The 24,212-nt window shown below is 39.1% G+C and overlaps 1 protein-coding gene across 2 annotated transcripts in view; it reads left to right on the plus strand.

Annotated features, from left to right (window-relative positions):
* robo1 (roundabout, axon guidance receptor, homolog 1 (Drosophila)) overlaps window positions 1–24,212 on the plus strand; it is a 315,801-nt gene that overhangs the window by 215,887 nt on the left and 75,702 nt on the right. For both annotated transcript variants that reach the window (XM_055226042.1, XM_055226043.1), the window contains exons 5-9: window positions 1,168–1,306; window positions 1,712–1,839; window positions 20,832–20,956; window positions 21,382–21,553; window positions 23,912–24,117. In XM_055226042.1, coding sequence (XP_055082017.1) covers window positions 1,168–1,306; window positions 1,712–1,839; window positions 20,832–20,956; window positions 21,382–21,553; window positions 23,912–24,117 — 770 coding nt within the window. The remainder of the gene's footprint in view (window positions 1–1,167; window positions 1,307–1,711; window positions 1,840–20,831; window positions 20,957–21,381; window positions 21,554–23,911; window positions 24,118–24,212) is intronic.

Here is a 24,212-nt window from a genome sequence, read left to right on the forward strand (position 1 = left end):
CAGGACAACATCATCTGCAAACAGCAGAGATGAAATCCTGTGGTTCCCAAACCAGGCCCCCTCCGGCCCCTGGCTGCGCCTAGAAATTCTGTCCATAAATATAATGAACAGAACCGGTGACAAAGGGCAGCCCTGGCGGAGTCCAACATGCACTGGGAACAGGTCTGACTTACTGCCGGCAATGCGAACACAATCATGCAGGTGACGTGCCAGAAAATTTTTGAGTTTTGCTTTAAAAAAAAGAGCAGAGAAAAGTGTTTTGTGGATGGAAACGATGTCTGAACAATCCTGATAGTTTTCATTGACAACAGTCCCAGATTGATAATACAGTACAATAATACAATAATATAGATGAAGTATTCACAGAAAAAGTGAGTGAATGAAAGACACAGTTAAATGGAAAACAGTTCCTGCTGATCTCTGATACCTTGATAGTAGACATCACTGATATATATATATATATATATATATATATATATATATATATATATATATATATATATATATATATATATATATATATATATATATATATATATATATATATATATATCTTGATAATCTGGCAATTTCTTCGGAAACCACAGGAACCAGGGAAAAGGGAGTCAGACCAAACTTCCCCGTAAAGTCTCTTTTCCACTGGGATTCGTCCAACTTCCACTGGCTTCATCCAAATCATCAGCACCAAAGTAGGATTTATGAAAACAATGCAAGCCACAGATCCTACACACTTAATCAGAACAGGACTGCAATAGGAGCCATCTCACTCACACTCATAAGTAAACAAGACAGAAATGTCAATATTCACTTGGGTAGTTTAAAGTATAGTTTGCCTTTTGGACTAAACAATATAATTTGACTCATCTTGATACATTTTGAGAAGTTTAATATTATACTAGTAATAAGAAGAAAATATTCCCCAGGTGAAAGACAAGACACAGAGTTCACACAGCTCTGTTGGCTTGCAGCCCATTGTCGTAGTAATAACTTGTTTATTCAGCTGATGTCTCTCACATTATACATGGAGTTTGGGGTGAATGATGTGCTGTGTATGTGAACAAGAACCAACCCAACAGTGAAGTAAACAGAACTAAATCTACTGCCCCTGGGATCACTCTACAGAACGCATTAGCATGATGACTGATGTGTGTTTGATTTCTTCCACAGAGCGTCCCAGTTTCGTGAAGAGGCCGGGCAGTCAGGTGGTGCTGGTAGACCAGAGTGTGGAGTTCAGGTGTGAGGCCAGAGGAGACCCAGTGCCCACAGTGCGCTGGAGAAAGGATGATGGGGAGCTGCCCAAGGGGAGGTATGGAACATCTACTCTCATCTGCTCAGCTGATTTAAACATATTTTGTGACTTGTGTGTTACTACTTGGAGCAGTAGGACAACGGCGCCATCTGCAGTCGGACTTCTTAAAAATTGTATCCCAGGTGTGAGAGAGTTGGTATGCCCCCTCATCCTGATTTACAGTCTGGCGGGCACGTTTCTAGATCTCTATGGTCTCCCTGATCCTGGTCCTACTGCTGAGTAGAAATACAGTTCAATACAGATATGTTTTAAATATATATATTTTTTAAAACATATAAAAAATCTACTAAATAATGAAGATTTAACTAGATTTAACTTCACAATTAAAACAAACAAACCCTAAAATATGTTTATAACTTGGATGAGATAGGTCGTCAGTCTTGTCTCCTTTGCTGATTCCAGGTTTGAGATCCGTGAGGACCACACTTTGAAGCTCCGCAGACTGAACCCAGCAGACGTGGGCTCTTACACCTGCCTGGCAGAGAACATGGTGGGCAAGGCGGAGGCATCGGCATCCCTCACCGTCCATGGTAACACCAAAACCTTTAGAACTCTGACTATACACAAAGAACATATGAGAAGAATCCCAAATCTGCCCATTCATACACACCTGCACTTTGGATCTATACAATGTACAGATGTTGCATTGGGCCAGTGACAAAGGAGCTTCAGCTAGCATGATCTCAGTGTTGGTTAATGATGGTTCAGATTTAGATCTGGTTTAAAGATCACATATTATGCTAAATTGATTGAAGTTCAAAAACAGAAAATGCCAAGAGCACGTTTAATTAGGTCCGAGCCTGGGACTCCGTCCCGGCGAGGGACTCATTAAAACCGCGTCCGGAGCGTGGAAAATGGCAAAAATCAAGTAGTAAACACGCCCCGACATGGCAGTGAGTGGTGTCAAAAATTAGAACGTGACGAGCTCTAATTGTCACAAAAGACCCCGAGAAAAAATATCAAAAGACGACTCGGTAGCGCCACCTCAAACTTTGATTTTCATGGGGCCAATGGGAGCCCGACTCGGAAAAAAGTCAAAGTAAAAATCTGAAACTCACATCAAAAAATAGTACATGTCGGGACATGACAAAAATGATATTATGGCCCCACCCTAAATTGTACAGGAAGTCGGCCATATTGGATCAAACCCGGGAACGACAAAAGTGCACACCCTCGCATTCAGGACATTTTCTCGCACAGTTTTCATCAGAAACACTTGAAATTTGGCCAAATCCCACTAAACCCATGTGTGATTAAAGATTATCAATTACATTTTGATTATGACTTTGGGTGTGGTCAGGGTGAATTTTCAACAAAATCGCAAATTTTTGAATATTTCAAAAAAATATTTCTCTTTCACACATTTTTTGTTGGGAAAATGCAAATACAGCATTTATGCACATTTGTGAGCTGAACGCAATGATATGCAAATCAAGGCACTCTCTCACAAAATGGCTCTCTAGCGCCCTCTTCAAATTTCATTTTCAAAAATTCATAGAAGACAATCGATTTGTAGTGGACGTGTGAAAAAATTCACAGGGGCCTTATTTGTGACGGGGCACAATGTGAGAAAGCCACATGACTGTAGCTGTTATGGTTTAGGAGAAAAATAATGGGTGGAAAATGCGTTTTCATTATTATTATTAGGCCTGAGCCTGGGACTCCGTCCCGGCGAGGGACTCATTAAAACCGCGTCCGGAGCGTGGAAAATGGCAAAAATCAAGTAGTAAACACGCCCCGACATGGCAGTGAGTGGTGTCAAAAATTAGAACTCGACGAGCTCTAATTGTCACAAAAGACCCCGAGAAAAAATAACAAAAGACGACTCGGTAGCGCCACCTCAAACTTTGATTTTCATGGGGCCAATGGGAGCCCGATTCGGAAAAAAGTCAACGTAAAAATCTGAAACTCACAGCAAAAAATAGAACATGTCAGGACATGACAAAAATGATATTATGGCCCCGCCCTAAAATGTACAGGACGTCGGCCATATTGGATCAAACCCGGGAACGACAAAAGTGCACACCCTCGCATTCAGGACATTTTCTCGCACAGTTTTAATCACAAACACTTCGAATTTGGCCAAATCCCTCTAAACACATGTGTGATTAAAGATTAACAATCACATTTTGATTATGACTTCGGGTGTGGTCAAGGGTGAATTTTCAACAAAATCGCAAATTTTGGAATATTTCAAAAAAATATTTGTCTTTCACACATTTTTCTTTAGGAAAACGCTAATACAGCGTTTATGCACATTTGTGAGCTGAACGCAATGATATGCAAATCAAGGCACTCTCTCACAAAATGGCTCTCTAGCGCCCTCTTCAAATTTAATTTTCAAAAATTCGTAGAAGACAATCGATTTGTCGTGGGCGTGTGAAAAAATTCACAGGGGCCTTATTTGTGATGGGGCACACTGTGAGAAAGTCACATGACTGTAGCTGTTATGGTTTAGGAGAAAAATAATGGGAGGAAAATGCGTTTCCATTATTATTATTTTTAGGCCCGAGCCTGGGACTCCGTCCCGGCGAGGGACTCATTAAAACCGCGTCCGGAGCGTGGAAAATGGCAAAAATCAAGTAGTAAACACGCCCCGACATGGCAGTGAGTGGTGTCAAAAATTAGAACTCGACGAGCTCTAATTGTCACAAAAGACCCCGAGAAAAAATAACGAAAGACGACTCGGTAGCGCCACCTCAAACTTTGATTTTCATTGGGCCAATGGGAGCCCGACTCGGACAAAAGTCAACATAAAAATCTGAAACTCACATTAAAAAATAGTACATGTCAGGACATGACAAAAATGATATTATGGCCCCGCCCTAAAATGTAAAGGAAGTCGGCCATATTGGATCAAACCCGGGAACGACAAAAGTGCACACCCTCGCATTCAGGACATTTTCTCGCACAGTTTTCATCACAAACACTTCAAATTTGGCCAAATCCCTCTAAACCCATGTGTGATTAAAGATTAACAATTACATTTTGATTATGACTTTGGGTGTGGTCAGGGTGAATTTTCAACAAAATCGCAATTTTTGCAATATTTCAATAAAATATTTGTCTTTCACACATTTTTTGTTGGAAAAACGCTAATACATCGTTTATGTACATTTGTGAGCTGAACGCAATGATATGCAAATCAAGGCACTCTCTCACAAAATGGCTCTCTAGCGCCCTCTTCAAATTTAATTTTCAAATATTCGTAGAAGACAAACGCTTTGACGTGGACGTGTGAAAAAAATCACAGGGGCCTTATTTGTGATGGGGCACAATGTGAGATAGTCACATGACTGTAGCTGTTATGGTTTAGGAGAAAAATAATGGGTGGAAAATGCGTTTCCATTATTATTATTATTATTTTGGTGGCCGAATTGAAGCCACTTTTGACCCCCTGAACGTTAACGAAAAGTCAATTTTATTGGACCCAAAATTCAAGTTTGGCGAAAAATTTATTATTTTGATGTTTAAAAAAATTATTCTTTCAAAATGACTCAATAGCGCCACCTCAAAAATCAAAATGCATTACGTCAATGAGAGACCTTTTTCATCGTAGGCAAATGAAAATTGGTACAAACATAGAACATATCAAGACAAGTAAAAAATGATATCATGACCCCGCCCTAAACCCTACAGGAAGTCGGCCATTGTGGGCGGAACCCCATTTTTTCAAAATTTTACCTCTCACATTTGAATTTTTTGCACCATGGATTTTCATTCAAGAATCTTGAAAATTGGTCAAAATGAACTAGACACATGTGGAATTATAGGGAACTGTCTTGGATTTTTCTACATCAAAAAATGTGGGTGTGGCCAGCAATCAAAGAAAAAAAATATATTTTGAAGTGTTAAAGTGCGCGTTACTCACACATGCAGTGTCCTATTTCCCGGCATTAATATACATTTTTTTCAAAATGTGAATCTGAACACATACATATAGAATTTGCATAGGTCAGACATTATATTGCTCCACAGCGCCCCCTTGAACTTTTGAATTGGACCAAAAAAATTACTTTGACATAAACATTTGAAATTTGGCATGGACATTTGGCTTGGCAAACTGAGCAAAAAAGCCAATGACAACATACCTCTGTCTGCAACTATGTTACCGTGGCAACATAATAAATGTGTCATTGAAATGAATGGGGTTCAGAGTACTGCACTTTGTTGTAGACTAAATAGATGCTCTACACTCATCAAACTATTGCCTAAAATTCAAGATCGGCAAAAAATTTTGTATTTTGATGTTCAAAAAAATTAACGTATCAAAATGACTCAATAGCGCCACCTCAAAATTTGAAATACATTACGGCAATGAGAGACCTTTTTCATCGTAGACAAATTAAATTTGGTACAAACATAGAACATGTGAAGACAAGTAAAAAAGTATATTATGACCCCACCCTAAACCCTACAGGAAGTCGGCCATTGTGGGCGGAACCCCATTTTTTCAAAGATTTAACTCTAACATTTGGATTTTTTATGCCGTGGATTTTCATTCAAGAAACTTTCAAAATGGTCACAATTTACTAGACACATGTGGGATTATAGGGAACTCTTTTGGAATTTTCTAAATTATAAAATGTGGGTGTGGCCAGCCTGCAAAGAAAAAAGACGCTTTTTGAAGTTTTAAATGTCCCGTAGCTCAAATATGCAGTTTCCTATTTTCCGGCATTAATATACATTTTGTTCAAAATCTTCATCTGAGTGCATAGATATGCAATTTACACATATCCATTATTACATTGCTCCACAGCGCCCCCTTGAAATTTTTAAATGGCACGTAAAAAAATTACTTTGTCACAAACATTTGAAATTTGGCATGGACATCCCTATTCCGATACTGAACAAAAAAGTCAAAGACACCATACCTCTATTTTGAAAGGTGTTGCCATGGCAACGTCTGACATTTCTCATTGAAATACATGGGTTTTGGTCTACAAGGATGAAAAATATTTACTGTGTCATAGACCATAGAAATTATGTGTACAAACACATATTCCTCTCATCATACTGAACAAAAAAGCCAATGAAGACATACCTCTATTTCCAACCGTGCAGGCGTGACAATGTCATAAATGGTCTAATTGGAATGAATTGAGTAGTATTACTGAGACGCTGATTTTGGGGGAGGGGCGATGTAAGCGGGAACGAAAGGCAGGATCTTCACTGTGGCCTGTACCCTGCGGTCGCAAGGGGTGGCGAGGGCCTTTATCACTGCTTGCAGTTTTAATTATTCTTTATTATTCTTTATTATTTTGGTGGCCAGATTGAAGTCACTTTTGACCCCCTGAACGTTAACGAAAAGTCAATTTTATTGAACCCAAAATTCAAGTTTGGTGAAAAATTTATTATTTTGATGTTCAAAAAAATTAATGTTTCAAAATGACTCAATAGCGCCACCGCAAATACATTGCGGCAATGAGAGACATTTTTCATCGTAGACAAATTAAATTTGTTACAAAAATAGAACATGTCAAGACAAGAAAAAAATTATATTATGACCCCACCCTAAACCCTACAGGAAGTCGGCCATTGTGGGCGGAACCCAATTTTTCTGAAATTTTACCTCTCACATTTGAATTTTTTACGCTTCGAATTTTCATTCGAGAAACATGAAAATTGGCCAAAATGAACTACACACATGTGGGATTATAAGCAACTTTTTTGGAAGTTTTAAGTTCCAAAGTTTTTTCTAAGTTATAAAATGTGGGTGTGGCCATCCTGCAAAGAAAAAAGATGTTTTTTGAAATTTTAAATTGCATGTAACTCACACAGTTAGTGTCCTACGTTCCGGCATGAATATACTTTTTTATTCAAACTGTTGATCTGAACACATAGATATACAATTTACACAGGTCAGACAATAAATTGCTCCACAGCGCCCCCTTGAACGTTTGAATTGGACCAAAAAAATTACTTTGACATAAACATTTGAAATTTGGCATGGACATCCCTATTGCTATACTGAACAAAAAAGTCAATGACACCATACCTCTATTTTCAAAGGTGTTGCCATGGCAACGTCTGACATTTCTCATTGAAATACATAGGTTTTGGATAACTGGGATGAAAAATTATTACTTTGTCATAGACCATTGAAATTTGGTACACATATTCCTCTTAACATACTGAACAAAAAAGTCAATAAGAACATACCTCTATTTTCAACTATGTTACCGTGGTAACATAATAAACGTGTCATTGAAATGAATGGGGTTCAGAGTATTGGACTTTGTTGTAGACTAAATAGATGCTCTACACTCATCAAACTATGGGCTAAAATTCAAGATTGGCAAAACAAGTTGTATTTTCATGTGGAAAAAAATTAACGTATCAAAATGACTCAATAGCGCCACCTCAAAATTTGAAATACATTACGACAATGAGAGACCTTTTTCATCGTAGACAAATGAAATTTGGTACAAACATAGAAGATGTCAAGACAAGAAAAAAATTATATTATGACCCCACCCTAAACCCTACAGGAAGTCGGCCATTGTGGGCGGAACCCCATTTTTTCAAAATTTTACCTCACACATTTGAATTTTTTGCGCATTGGATATTCATTCAAGAAACTTGCGAATTGGTCAAAATAAATTAGAAACATGTGGGATTATAGGCTACTCTCCTAAATTTTTTTAAGTTATAAAATGTGGGTGTGGCCAGCCTTCAAAGAAAAAAGACGTTTTTTGAAATTCTAAATTGTCCGTAACTTGAACATGCTGTGTCCTATTTTCCGGCATTATTATACGTTTTGTTTAAAATCTTATTTTGAGTGCATAGATATGCAATTTACACAATGACAATCAATGACACCATACCTCTATTTTGAAAGGTGTTGCCATGACAACATCTGACATTTCTCTTTGAAATACATGGGTTTTGGTCAACAAGGATGAAAAATAATTACTGTGTCATAGACCATTGAAATTTGGTACACATATTCCTCTCATCATACTGAACAAAAAAGCCAAAGAAGACATACCTCTATTTCCAACCGTGCAGGCGTGACAATGTGATAAATGCTCTCATTTGAATGAATGGAGTAGTATTACTCAGTCGCTGATTTTGGGGGGAGGGGCGATGTAATGGGGAACGAAAGGCAGGATCTCCGTGGTGGCGTGTACCCCGTGGTCGCAAGGGGTGGCGAGGGCCTTTATCACTGCTTGCAGTTTTAATTATTATTATTTTGGTGGCCGAATTGAACCCACTTTTGACCCCCTGAACATTAACGAAAAGTCAATTTTATTGCACCCAAAATTCAAGGTTGGCGAAAAATGTGTTATTTTGATGTTCAAAAAAATTAATGTTTCAAATTGACTCAATAGCGCCACCTCAAAATTTGAAATACATTACGGCAATGAGAGACCTTTTTCATCGTAGACAAATGAAATTTGGTATAAACATAGAACATACCAAGACAAGTAAAAAATTACATGATGACCCCACCCTAAACCCTACAGGAAGTCGGCCATTGTGGGCAGAACCCAATTTTTCCAAAATTTTACCTCTCACATTTGAATTTTTTACGCCTCGAATTTTCATTCGAGAAACATGAAAATTGGTCAAAATGAACTACACCTATGTGGGATTATAAGCAACTCTTTTGGAATTTTCTAAGTTAAAAAATGTGGGTGTGGCCAGCCTGCAAAGAAAAAAGACGTTTTTTAAAGGATTTAAATGCGTGTAACTCACACAGTTAGTGTCCTATGTCCCGGCAGGAATATACTTTTTTATTCAAACTGTTGTTCTGAACACATAGATATACAATTTACACAGGTCAGACAATAAATTGCTCCACAGCGCCCCCTTGAACTTTTGAATTGGACCAAAAAAATTACTTTGACATAAACATTTTGAATTGCTATACTGAACAAAAAAGTCAATGACACTATACCTCTATTTTCAAAGGTGTTGCCATGGCAACGTCTGACATTTCTTATTGAAATACATGGATTTTGGATAACTGGGATGAAAAATTATTACTTTGTCATAGACCATTGAAATTTGGTACACATATTCCTCTCATCATACTGAACAAAAAAGCCAATGAGAACATACCTCTATTTTCAACTATGTTACCGTGGTAACATAATCAATGTGTCATTGAAATGAATGGGGTTCAGAGTACTGGACTTTGTTGTAGACTAAATAGATGCTCTACACTCATCAAACTATGGCCTAAAATTCAAGATTGGCAAAACAAGTTGCAAAACTTGCAAATTGGTCAAAATGAACTAGACCCATGTGGGATTATAGGGAACTGTCTTGGATTTTTCTACATCATAAAATGTGGGTGTTGCCAGCCTGCAAATAAAAAAGCAAAATTTTGAAGTATTAAATTGCACATAACTCACACATGCAGTGTCCTATTTCCCGGCATTAATATACATTTTTTTCAAAATGTGGATCTGAACACATACATATACAATTTACATCGGTCAGACATGATATTGCTCCACAGCGCCCCCTTGAAATTTTGAATTGGACCAAAAAAATTACTTTGACATAAACATCTAAAATTAAGCATGGACATTTGGCTTGTCAAACTGAACAAAAAAGACAATGAAGCCATACCTCTATTTCCAACCGTTCAGGCGTGACAATGTCATAAATGGTCTCATTGGAATGAATGGAGTAGTATTACTCATTTGCTGATTTTGGGGGGAGGAGCGATGTAAGCAGGAACGAAAGGCAGGATCTCCGCGGTGGCGTGTACCCCGCGGTCGCAAGGGGTGGCGAGGGCCTTTATCACTGCTTGCAGTTTTAATTTATTATTATAGTCCTGAATATGTCTGTCATAAAGTTTCTACTGTAGTATAATCAAAGCAAAAGACAGTATCACAGTTGATAGAGCACTCATCCTCTGACCTGAAGGTTGGTGGTTCAGATTTTACTTCCAACATGGACATGATGGTAGAGCGGTCTGATCCATTGACCCACAGGTTGGCGATGCGATTCCAGCTCCCACAGATGAATATTGTTGTTGTGTTCTTGGACAATACACTTTTCCTGCCTCACCTCCGTGTCTTAATGTAAAGCGCTTTGCCTTGAATGTAGAAAAGAGGTATATAAATGTGAATATTTACCACTTTTAGATGCTGTTGATTGCTATAAGGGAGTGACAGTGAGTAAACCGCTGAATCCATTCATATGTTGCTGTCCACTGCTATCCAAAGTGATTCAAAATACAGTATTGGCTTGTCACTTTCCACTATTCTCTCTCAATTAGCCAATTGTTTTTTTGATTTCACCTAACTTAAAATCCTTATGTCAATCAATATCTCCTCTGCCCTGGACCAGTGGCATGTCTCTATAGATCTGTCCTCAATATTTGGGGACATTCAGCCCCGGCTCAGGTCTTCTGCAGATGTCTTATTAGAAAAGCCCAGACATATTCTGAATCTATTTTTTTTTCTGTTCATTTCAAAATCATAAATTAAACCTTAAAAAAAACTGCAGCTACATTCTTTGGTAAAATATTTGTGCACCTGCTGTGCTTGTTGTATTGTCAGTTTAGCACTGGTGCAGAACGGCTGGGATAGGTGGGGAGGGGCTCATGGTACTGTGTGTGGGTGTGCTTGGCTGTATGTATGTATATACATATGTGTGTGTGTGACAGAGGGGGGTCTCTCTGTGGTCAGCCCAGCCATATTAGCGTCACTTCTGCAGTCATTTTAACTGCAGATGGGAAAAGACAGGGCAATCCCACTGCACCACCCCCTCTGCTGCAGGGGGTATTTGAGAGTGTAAAATAGGTTCTCAGTTTCTTTTGATTGTTTTTGTCTCAAACCTTTATCTCAGTCTAGTGAATTAAAAAAATCTGATAAAAATGTATTTTATAACATACTGTTACATCCTCCAGTCAGAGTACTTTATTCTGAATACTTAGAATACTTTTACATTCATTTTCATTGTATCATTGAAAAAACATGACCAAGGTGTATATTAGGTGAGTACGTATTTTCAGTATTTATATAGTTATTTCACTATAACTCTGTGTGTTATAGTGACTATTATTAAAGGAACTGTATGTAATGTCTTTATTTTAAATGTCATAAACATGAGCTAACTGTGTCCCCAGATATGAGGTAAACATGTTCAAACCAAATATAACTTTTACTGTTAACAATTGTAATGCTGATGTATTATTATTAAATACAAAAACATTGGACATGATTTATGTTATAATTTGGTGTTCTGGTACAAGACGATTATCCAATCAGAAAGCAGAATGAGTCTCACATGAGTCTCTCATTTGGGCTGCCAGTTTCAATGCTGAAATTCAGTTGGTTGAAACCTAAAAGGACTCTCTCTGATACAAATGGTCACTATCTAAACCCCAGCACCTGCAGCCAGTCATGAATCAGTGCTAGTGCAGCCTCTGCAGCTCAGTGAGTGAATTCTGGAGGTTCTTTCATATGCTTCATATACTGAAAATGAGACACACTTGTATGTGTCTCTATCTGCAGGTGAAGGCTCTGGACATAGGCTCAGATTTGAGCGTAGTACCTTTTTAACAGTAAAGTTGCAGGCTACATACAGTTCCTTTAATTAATGTTGATATGGCAAAAACATGAGTAGACAAAGAAAAATATATACAAAAAGACGTCATTACCGTTATCAGCATTTAGTAATTTCAACCAAAATGCCTCTCTCTATTTAGATCCCTAACCCTCAGTGTCTTCCTTCAGTGTTATACTGCCCACCTCTCCTGCCAATAGCCTGCCAATACTCCTCCTCCTATCACTTTTTTTTTTTCTGTCTGATGAAAGCTCTTGTAATGAAAGTGAGCACCAACGACCCTGGTTCAATACTCTTCCCAGGGCTTCAGACGATCCACACACACAAGGGGCCCAGGGAACAGGCTGACCCCAGCCCACCTCCTCCCTGGGTGTAACCTTCTCACAGGCCCGCTTAGATGACTAACACGCTCAGACGTGGATGGATTGTGTTGTAGATTGAGATGACAGGAGGTAAAAGAATGCATGCATAAAATAGGACTTAAGCATATTGGAAAACAGGCAGAATAATACTGTGCTAAAAATGTGAAACTAAGAGAAATAAATCTATACAATTTCTGTCAAATGACTTTAGTTTGAAGGTCTCACAGAACCATAAAAAGCACAAATGTGGAACATAATTTGTATTCAAGGCAATCAGTGCACAAAGAGAAAGTAGAATACTACTACTACTACTACTACTACTACTACTACTACTACTACTACTACTACTACTACTACTACTACTACTACTATTACTGATGCTACTACCACTACTACTGCTGCTGCTGCAACTATTACTTCTTCTGCTATTTGTGCTAGTGCTGCTGCTACCTCTGCTGCTAAATCATTACTACTACTACTACTACTACTGCTATTGCTACCATAGACTGTATAAAGAAGTGGACTGTTAGTGTTCGGCTCCAGTCAAATGAAGCTCAGTAAGGCCAGAGTTATAGGGGCCAATTTGGAGCAGAGTTCCATATTTGGAATTCCGACCACGAGTATCAAAGCAACCAAAGAGTTAATCCGGAGAGAGACTGTTGAAGGTAATGCCTCTTCCCACCTGCGCCGCCGGTGCCCTCTAGCAGGGAGTGGACACTTAGCAACGCTGTCAATCAAACCTGTTGGTAACACTATCGGGAGTGATCTCGGGGAAAGAAGGCGTCTGATTGTCAGTTATTACGTATCCCAAATTAGGGACAAAATAGTGAAATAAAAACACCAGGATCATGTAGAGTGGGTTAATATAAACATTTTAAGACCAGAATGACGAGTCTGACAACAGCAGGTACAGAGAGAGGGGCCACAGTTTTTCAGTGAAGCCGATGGAACCAGAGGAGCGTCCCTATATTATTTCCTATTTGGAATGTGGTGGCTAGCAGTTTAGCTATTCCCATTTATATATATAGTCTATGATTGCTACAATGACTAGTACTTCTACCTTTACTATTACTACAGATGATTACTATTACTACTACTACTTTTAACTAATGGACACAACAATCCCAATATAAAATGAAAACAGTTTTGTCATTATTAAAGTAATGGAGTTTAAATTTAGTTTAAAAAGTGGAGAATGTACAGTATGGGAAGTGCCAGAACACACAAAAGATACCAAGTTCTATAATGTTCTCATCATGGTTTTACATAAAAACAATGCCATTTTGAGTGAAAATTAAATAGTCTGAACTGTGACCAAAAACCCCAAATTCCACAAAAGCGTTCCCATTCACTGTGAAGATTCCTGGTCCTATTCCAATTCGAGACGTCCTGTACACGCTGTGGTCTCTGTGCAGTCGGCTAATTAGAGACGAGCGGTCCACTGTCCCACGCAGGAAAGGATATGCTGCTACTTAGGGCTGCGGGCGCGAGGGTGAGGAGAAGCGGAGGGCTGGGTCGGGTAATAGTACGGTAGAGACAAGACCAAAGACAATGCAGAGGAAGGACATGTTTGGACCAATGTTATGTGGACCAGGGTTTTATACTGAGGTTAGAGTGGGTAAAACCAGATATGAGAGAGAAAGAGGAGAGGAGACGAGAGGAGAGAAAGAGAATGAAAGAGAGAGAGAAAGGCGGGAGGAGAGGAGAGAAAGGGAATGAATGAGACAGAGAAAGGCAGAGGGGGGGAGAAAGATTGAAAGAGAGAAGAACGAGAGATAAACAGAGGAGGAGAGGAGAGAAGGAAGAGGAAAGGAGAAAGAGAAAGGCAGGAGAAGAGCAGAGGAGAGAATGAAAGGGAGGAGAAGAGGAGAGAAAGAAAGAGTGAGAGAGCAGGAGGAGGAGAGGAGAGAGACAAACGGACTAGAAGAGGAGAGAGGGAAAGAGAGAGATAAAAGTAAAAAAGAAGGAGGGTGGAGGAAAGGAAAGGAGAGAAACAGAGAGATAGAAAGAAAGAAAGAAAGAAAGAAAGAGAGGGGCTGAGAGGGTGAGGAGGAAGACTGTGAAAAATGAGAGAGGGGAGTGTAAGAGGAAGAGAGGAGAGGGAATAGAGAGAGCGAGAGAGAGAATGATATTTCCCCACGCTCACCTTCGCGTCTCAAACCAGGACCAAACATGATCGTCCAATCAGATTTTTTTATTTCAGTGACGCATGTGAAATGAAGAAGCTCATTGGTATCCATCATTTACAAACAAAACCACATTTCTCTCACCTCAGATGAACAGAGTTTAGTGCGTCTCTCTTGATGTTTTCAACCTGTGATTTGTTTTGATACAGACAGGCCATGTGTGTCCCTGATTGGCTAATCCCCTGTCAATCGCGCCCATCTGAACTCGAGAAGATTCATTGCTGACCAGACTCACATCTTTGTAGTACTGAAGAAGTGTTTGTTCTGGATCCCAGGCAAAGGAAATATAGGGTGAGAGGCACAGATAAAAAGAGGGCAGAGAGAGGCGAGGAGGGGGTGAAAGAAATTTAAAAGTGTAAAAAGAAAGGAGAGGATGAGCGAAAGTAGAGGCAGAAAATGGAGAGGAGGAAGGGGAGAGATGTGGATCAAGAGATGGAAAGAGATGAGAGAATAGGAGATACAGAAGAGGAGGGAGAGTAAGAAGAGTACAAGACTTGTATTGTATAAGACTGGAGCAACATTTTTATTTTCAGTGTTTAAAATTTGTATTAGTTCTGTTTTATGAAATGAGCTGTTTGAATAAGTCTGCTTGTACATTTGAGTGAAGTTTGACAGAAATCTTGGATCCAAAGAAGAGTTCTGCATCCAGAACATTCAAACACCACTAAACTGGAAATGTTGTAAACTTGTCCCAAACATTCAGACGACAGAATCAGAGCTCACATGACAGGTCCGGAGCTCGGACGACAGGGCTGGACCTCAAATGACAGGACCAGAGCTCAGACGACAGGACCGGAGCTCACATGACAGGGCCAGAGCTCAAATGACAGGACCTTAGATGACAGGACCTCAGATGACAGGACCAGAGGCAACAGGACCTCAGACGACAGGACCTCAGATGATAGGACCGGAGCTCAGACAACATGACCTTAGGCAACAGGACCTCAGACGACAGGACCTGAGATAACAGGACTTCAGGTGACAGGACCTCAGATGGCATAACCTCAGGTGATAGAACATCTAATGAAGATAAGATAAGATATGTCTTTTTTAGTCCCACAGTGATGAAATTCCAGTATTGCACTGCACAGTTAAAAAACAGAAGGAAAGTGGTACATGTAATAAAAATAATAAAAACAATAATAGATAAATAGCTTAAAATAATAAAAAAAAATAGACTTAAAAATATACTTAAAATAGACTCTAATATAACATCTCCTTAAAGTGACTTGAGTATTGCACATAGGTATGGTTGAATGACACATGTTCAGTGTTAACAGTGTTCATTGTACAATGGGAGTGCTGTCATGGCTCAGAAATCCTGTTGATTAAGTTGATTATTTGTTTGCAATGTCCTACTTATAAAATGTCCTCGATTTTAGAGAAACTTTCCAAAATACAAAATACAGCAGCTAATCTGAGGTCTAAATAAAAGTTCAAACATTTGACTTTGTGGGCTGACTGAGCTATAAATAGTCTTATTCTATAATTTTCTAGGCCCAATCAGAATATCAAGTGAACCGATATTTGAAAGCCAATATCTGATCCAGCTTATTTTTTTCAGTATCAACGTGGATATCCAATATCAGCATCAGATTGGTGCATTCCTAGTCTAAACCAGGGACTAGGATTGATTCCAGACGAAGGGATTAGGCACTGAACTAAATCAAGATAAAACAAAAAGAGAAAGGTAGGATTGTTGGGAATAAACTAGTTCTGATGTACCCCGATGGAATCCAGATTAATTTAACCTGTAAAGTATTTAAAGATCTAGCAATTCAATTTAGGACTTAGGTGAGACTAACTCCGGAGCTAAACCTGGACAAGACCTGAACTAAACCAGGACCAAACCAAGTCTATATCAAGCCCAAACCAGCATCAAACCAGAACCAATCCAATCCAGTAGCTCCAAGATATGTGGAAACTGACCAACCGCTTAAACAGCTAAAGTCTCTTTATGCACACTGACTATATTCCCTGCTTATGACAAATGATAGGCATAAATATCATGAAAGACGTTGCCAGACATGAATACATTTTCCACCATGTATGGAGCATGTTCTGCATTGCTTTGCATTTGATTTATGTGCAGTGGGATGTTGTGAGCCATCCCTCAGGCAGTGTTGCTAATGTTCCATGTAACAGCATTAGGACTAGAGCCAGCAGACGCGAATGAAAGGCAGGCTTGTCAACAGGCTAATGCTAAAGCTAGGTCTGCTGACGTCTGTGTAAGACAAGATGTATGATGCTATGTCGCTCAAGTGTGGGTTATGGAATTGAGTAATTTAAAAATGAAATCTCAACTTGCTGAAAAAAATTCTGGTAGTGATGGCAGCTAAGGAAAAAGTGTTAGCATGATGTTAGCTGTAGCCTTTTTTCCTGCTGCTGGTTATGGTTATTTTGAATGTACTAAATTGGACATACAATACTTTATTTATTTTGTATTTCATGTTTAGGAACTTTAAAGAGCCCATATTACACTACTTTCTGATCTCTGTTCTAATGTTGTTTCCTCATCACAAACATACCTGGAGTTGTGTTTTGTTTCATTCACACATGCTTAACACAAACCCCTTAGGCTTCTCTCACATAGAAAACACTCTATTCCACCTTGTGATGTCATGTGATAATACAGGAAGTATCCCACTGTTTTTTGAACTCCATACACCTTCACCAGAATCATTTGGATAATTTCAGCCCTAGAATTGACCATCTATACTGAACTAAAGGTAAAGGGAGCTGTTAACATGAAAACTACCGCTTCATGACATCACAAGGTGGAACAGTGCATTTTGAACTTTGGAGATGTAGACACTAATAGTAAAGTGTTACTCAAACATGTGTGAATGAAACAAACACAATTCCAGGTATGTTTTTGAGGATGTAACAGCATTATGACATGACTTAGAGCTCACAAGAGTCAATTTTACATATAATAAGACCTTTAACACACTTTAAAGGTGCTCTCTGTAACATCTCTGATGGAGTTTCTCCACCTGTTTGTCTCCATGGAGATTTCATTGCTTTACATGAAATGTTCCACAGTATAATATTTTATCTGGCACTTCACCTTTTTACCATTTACAGTTTTTATTGCACAGATCTAACCATCTATCAGTTGCTTGACCAAGGCAACAAAATAATATCTTCATGGAGATAACCAGGTGGCAGATTGATACCCAAAAAAGTTACATAATGCACCTTTAAAAGCAAGGTCCCTTATTCACAGCTATTAGATTTGGTTTACTACTCCCTCTGCTGGCAGTCATAGGTATAAATCTTGGGGAAAAAAAACTTTAGTATCTGTTTAGCATCATGTATGTCTTGTTAGCGTATGTTTGTAGTGAACAGACGTTGACCACAGAAATGCTCAGAACAGGTCAAGTGATGGTTTATGGACAGGAGACATACACATTTATTTTCTATGATGTAAAAATAAAGAAAAAGACAAGAAGGCAACCTTGTAAACAGGTTTAATGAAAGAGTAACTGAACCATAATACAGCTCCTGGCATTTTTTTTTTCTTCTTTTTTTTATAATGGAACTTTTAAGGGTAAAATCTCAAGTAAATTTTGCATAGAATGTGCCCTTTAAATCCCTCTAAGTTATTGATCTACACACACACACATACAGGGGGCGTGTCTTCTTGGGCGGTTGACATTTGGAGGACGTGTTATGCTCTATTGACTTTTATAAGGTTACCATGGTGTAATGTAGGCTGTATTGTAGGCTATATTCAGATTAGGCAACGCTATTATCAAAACGAGTAGATTTGTTATCAAGCATGCATGTTTGAATATTTATGTCCACTGTGGTCTTCACTATTGCAATGCTGCTATTTTTTTCTTTCTTTTTTTTTTTTTTTTTTAATTAAGTGGTTCTGACAGTTGCCAGCAGAGGGCATCAGACGCAGAATCAAATAAGCTTACAAAAAGAAAGTGAGATAGCTAAACTGCTAAAAGATGAGCATGAACGAGGGGCAAGGATTTGGACTTTATAGGCTAGTTGTTTGCACCTAAAGTATGTGTTTCATTTGAGCATTATTAATGCCATCCTAAAACACAGTGCTATGCTAATGATCCAGTTAGCTACTCTTGACAAAGTTCCTGATATGAAATCTATTAAGTCAGACCTGTTTTGCAAAATGGACTTTTCAGAGCTGTTAACCATGTTATAGTTGTTTCCTTCTCATTGTTTTTGGAGTGATTTGTGTGTGTTTGAGTAATCTTTGATCCATGGGTGTCATAGATTATAACTATAGAACAGACACGAGCACAATGTCTTCTTTAACTGCTAGTATTGCTTCCTTTATCACTTTGCCCAATGCCTCAATACAAAAAAAAAAAAAAAAAAAAAAAAAAACACAATATAAAATATACCTGTTCTACTGTGTGTCCCTGCCTCACATGCCTCCACCATTACACCACCCTCCACATCTGACATTTGCATTGTTCCTATATTTTGTTATTCCTTATTCCCATGTTTATGATTTATTATTCATCTTGGCTTTATTGTCTTGTTTTTCTGTTCCTTTTTTCAGTCGTGTCTGGTAAGTTCAACATATCACCCGTCACCTGTTCACCGCACTGACAGGGGCATCCTTCTCCTCCCATCACCACCCACCAATCATATGTCTGTTGTCACGGCAACGGATCCAAACGGTAAAAAAAAAAATACATATATATGCCAAGGATTGCTCCAAGGTAACACAGCCTCATCTCATTGTAATATTCGGGGGCCACTGTTCAGGAGCCAGGGGCCACTCTGAGCCAGGGGCCGATGGATGATGTCTGAGCGCACACAGACAGGCCAGATTGCTTTGGTGCATTCTGTGTGATTGAACGATAGAGAAAGTCAAATTAAAATGTGCCTCTTGAAATGAGAGAAAAGTTCACGTTATGACTTCAGACGTGTGGAAGCAAACTGAATAAAACATATCAATGCAACAAAGACATTTTTATTTGTTAAATTTGAATTAATTCATGTTTTTCTTGTTTCCATTGGCAATGCTTTGCCTGAAATGTTACATAGTATGGCATTAACAATGGTTTGGACAGAATTTCCAGAAACTACTACTCCAACAGCAGTCGTTCTGACCAATGGAGTTCTGAGAACCAACTGCCATAAAATGAATTAAACAATTGCATTGAAGTTGATATAACAGTCAGTTTGACAGCTGTAGGAGTTAAGGCAAAACATATCTTAGTTTCACTTTATAATTTCATCAAAATCATCAAATATTCTTACTGCTCGCCTCTCCACAGATTTGAAGTGTAAAGAATAAATATACAGGACAGGATGGATTGGTCCCTCTTTACCAACTATTGACTTTTTACCAACCTAATCTTTTGTCAGTTAATTTAGCATTATTTTAGGTTGTCATGACAACACCAGTGAGATCTTTGTTAGAGTAGGTATGTACAGTCCTGAATGAGCATGTTCAGTGAGTTCTTTGTACAATACTAGTATCTGTGTGTACCTGTACCTCCAGTTTATTCCTCTCACAAAAAAATATCCCATACACCGGCCCATGCAAACCAGGAGCAGCAAGCAGGATCAAGTCTCCAACCTCATGCTTTGAATACCACAACCAAAACTAAAGCTGAAACTACATGCAAATACAATACTGAGCAAAGTCTAGGTCCAGGGCATAGGCGCATCCATCTGCCCCGTCTGTGAGGCAAATTACACTATACAGATACAACAAAATGTCAACACTGTTATTTTGAGTAGTTTGAACAACATTATTTATTACATTGCATGATTTCACTTTTACAACTTTATCAGAAAGTTTCTCATTAATGCAATAATATGCCAGTGGAGACTGTGGTATTTGGGACAATAAAGGAACTGTATGTAGCCTGTGCTGTTAAAGGTTTACAATCCCATCTGAGCCTGTACATACAAGTGTGTCTCATTCTCAGTATATGGGCAGGTCTCATGTGAAAGAACCTCTAGAATTCACTCACTGAGCTGCAGAGGCTGCACTAGCACAGATTCATGATTGGCTGCAGGTGCTTTAGGGAGTGACTGTTCATATCAGAGAGAGGCATTTTAGGTTTAAACCAACTGAATTTCAGCATTGAAACTGGCAACTCAAATGAGAGACTCATGTGAGGCTCATTCTGCTTTCTGCTTGGATAATTGTCTTGACCCAAAACACCAAAATATATCATAAACAACATGTCGAGTGTTTGTGTAATTAAGAATAAATCAGCGTTACCATTGTGATCAGCAGTAAAACCTATAGCTGATATGAAGACGTTTACCTCTTATCTGGGGACACAGAGAGTTATGTTTATAAATGTTCAAAATCTTCCATAGTGTTTCTTTAACTGCATTTTGGCTTAAAATAAGAGCAAACAGCAAAACATATCAAACATTAATACAGTGATTTAAACAAATAAAAAGTGTGTATGTAACTTGTATGTGGTTGTCCCTCAGTGCCCCCGGCATTTGTGGTGCGCCCCCGGAACCAGGTGGTGGGCGTGGGCCGGACCGTCACCTTCCAGTGCGAAGCCACAGGGAACCCCCAGCCCGCCATCTTCTGGCAGAGAGAGGGCAGCCAGGTAAAGCACGCCACGTCATCACAGTGTACACAGTTCACAGGTCAGGGAACAGCAGCATGTATTCAGATGGCTACAGTAGAAAACATCCCCAGAGTCATGACTGAAATAGCCGCCTGGCCAAATTGTATTGAATTGTATTGTATTGTAATGAACTGAAATATTCAGTTAAAAATATTCAATTCAAAAATATAAAATTCAATTCATTTATCGGTCAATGGCCTTTCTTAGAGAGACAAAAATGATGACCAGTTTAAGTCTAAAGTCAAAGGATGCTATATTTTCAAAGTCATCAATCAAAACTTTAATGAGGAAAAAACCCAAAACATATCACTTTTGTTGCCTGCAAGACAACAAAAGTGATGTTTGTCCCTCTCCCTGGTCCATTCTAGTCCCCTATTCTTAACATGTCCTGACATGTTTTCCAGAACCTGCTGTTCTCGTACCAGCCTCCTCAGCCTTCCAGTCGCTTTTCCGTGTCCCAGAGCGGAGACCTGACCATCACCGACGCCGAGCACTCCGACGTGGGCTTCTACAGTTGCCAGGCCCTCAACATCGCTGGCAGCGTCATCACCAAAGCTCTTCTGGAGGTCACTGATGGTAGGCTACATCAAACCACTTAAAACTCACTGCTTAGAAACAGACAGAGGACTTTAAAGAAGTTAAATCCAGGTGGCGGCCAGGAAGTGTGAGTGTGTGTGTGTGTATATATATATATATATATATATATATATATATATATATATATATATAGCATCCCTCTGTCAGTTGATAAACCATTCTACAATGGTGTTAAAGGCGCTGTATCCAGTTTGTTGGAACCCCTAAGGGCAAATGAGTTTTGACCCAATGCAGATAGTTTGTAAAAGCTGCTCTCCTGGTCAAAATGACAGTGCTGTGTGCTGTCTACATGTAGTAATAATTTCAATAAAGCCTTTTTATCCTCAGTGAACCAGGAAGTAACGTGTTTGCATGTTAGTTGTTAGCATCAGCATAACGTCCAAACTCCATTCTGGTCACTGAGAGTTGTGAAAAATGCTTCTAAACTCATTATGGTGAATAATTAGGATGCTCAAACAGCATAAGGTAAGTGAGGAACTTTGGAATAACTTCATTTTTAAAACAGTAAAAATGAGTTAAAAAGGTTTAATGCCTTTTCATAAATCAACAGTTGCTGTGTTTTTCCGAGTGTTTGTGCTTCTGTAACCTTTGGCGTTTTTATTTGTGGTGACTCTTGACATCTGCGCTCTTACATAAAGCGCCTTGTGTTTCCTCTACAAAGTGAAGTCGGCTTGTGATTGGTCGTAAAGGAGCGGAGGTCATGAGCAAATCTTCGACGTAGACAGAAATGGCTACCAGCGGAGCGATGGATAGTGATAACAATGAAAGGAGAGAAAAGAGGGAGGAGAGAGAGGGAGAGTGAGTGGAGGAGAGAGAAGGGGGAGGAAGAGATAGAGAGAGAAGGGAGGGGGTGAGGAGAGAGGGGGGAGAGAAAAGAGAGGAAGGAGAAGAGGGAGGAGAGAAAGAGCAAGGAGTTAGAGAGGGAGGGAGAGGGAGAGAGAGAGAAAGAGAGTTTAATGATGAGTTGATGAGTTTAATAGCATACTGTGGAACACTGGAATAAGATGTCCATGGAGATAAGCAGGTGGTGGATTCTCTGTCAGAAATGTTCCGGAGTGCATCTTTAAATCAGCCCTAATGTGCTTGTGTGTGCTCTATAGTTATAATCTCTGACATCACACAAGTGAGCAGCCCATTTTTTTCATTTGTTCCAAAATAACTAAGGATCACTGACTAAGAAAATAAAACTGGAGAAGGAAGTGCGTACATCACAGTGGGTGTGGGATAGATAGGAAAATGGGGTCTTGAAAATAAGCGATAGACCTGATTTAAGTAAGCTGTTTTGACTATCTCCACTCTCCACTGTTACTGTTTTGACCTGTACTGCTCAACAGCGTTTGTAGAATTACATAGAGTTTGAAATGGAAAAATTAAGTGTCGGATACAATTTTCAAAACATGTCGTCGGAACTGACATGTTTTTGCAGTATACCGGACAGTGAAGCCAGAAGATTTATATAACTCAAGAAAAAATGTCTACAATATCTCATTCCTAGTTTAGTCCTGGTTTAGTCCTGGCTTAGTCTTGGTTTCTGTCCTGGTTTAGTCCTTTAATTTAGCTTAACCTTAACCCATCCCATGAGAACTGCACTGTTGCATGCTTCCACTCAGACTTTATTGGGTGACTGTGGCTAGCACGCTCCAGTCGCCTTGTTACTCGTCTGCATATTTTCCAATGTTGTTTGGTGCATTGTGGGAAAAATGTGTGGGGGGATTGGCCTGAGGTATATCTGTGTCCAGGACTAAACCAGGCCTGAATTAGTGCTAAACCAGAACTAAACAAGGCTGAACCACACTATGTAACTGTGTAGCCAAATGTCCAAAGAGATGAAAATAAAGCCATGTTTGTTTTTTTTCTTCTTTGGGTTGTATTTATAGCACTGAAAAACATAGACTTACTATTAGGCGGCTTGGATCTCCACGAACCTTATTGGCTCTTATTTGTATAGCATAAAATGTATCTATCTATCTATCTATCTATCTATCTATCTATCTATCTATCTATCTATCTATCTATATATATATATATATATATATATATATATATATATATATATATATATATATATATATATATGGTTTTAACTTTTAATTTTCATTGAATCACCTCCAGAAAGTTACATACTGTATCTTAAAGAGGGAGTATTATGCAAAATTGATATTTTTAAGAGTGCTATGTTATAACATAGCATGTTTGAGTAATCTAGCGATCTCTGCTGGGCCCTTTTCAAACCCTGCTAACAGCTAGCTGTAAGATTCTGTGCAACAAAACTAAAAGGCTTTTTAAATGCATAACATTTCATTCACATCCCATAATCCCTGTGTCTTTCTTCTCCAGTGGTGTCAGACCGCCCACCTCCTGTGATCCGACAGGGCCCGACCAATCAGACGGTGGCAGTGGACGGGACGGTGGTGCTGAGCTGCCAGGCCTCAGGAAGCCCCGCTCCCACCATCCTCTGGAGGAAGGACAGAGCGCTGGTCTCCACCCATGACTCCAGGATCCGACAGCTGGACACCGGAGCGCTGCAGATCCGTTACGCCAAGGTAATACTGGGACGATACGAGGGACATTTGAGATCTAACTGTAGTATTATGAGACCAAACCAAAGCCATACTAGCCAAAACTAATGGTTAGCGTC

The sequence above is a fragment of the Periophthalmus magnuspinnatus genome, chromosome 13 (assembly GCF_009829125.3).
Source record: "Periophthalmus magnuspinnatus isolate fPerMag1 chromosome 13, fPerMag1.2.pri, whole genome shotgun sequence".
Taxonomy (NCBI): domain Eukaryota; kingdom Metazoa; phylum Chordata; class Actinopteri; order Gobiiformes; family Gobiidae; genus Periophthalmus; species Periophthalmus magnuspinnatus.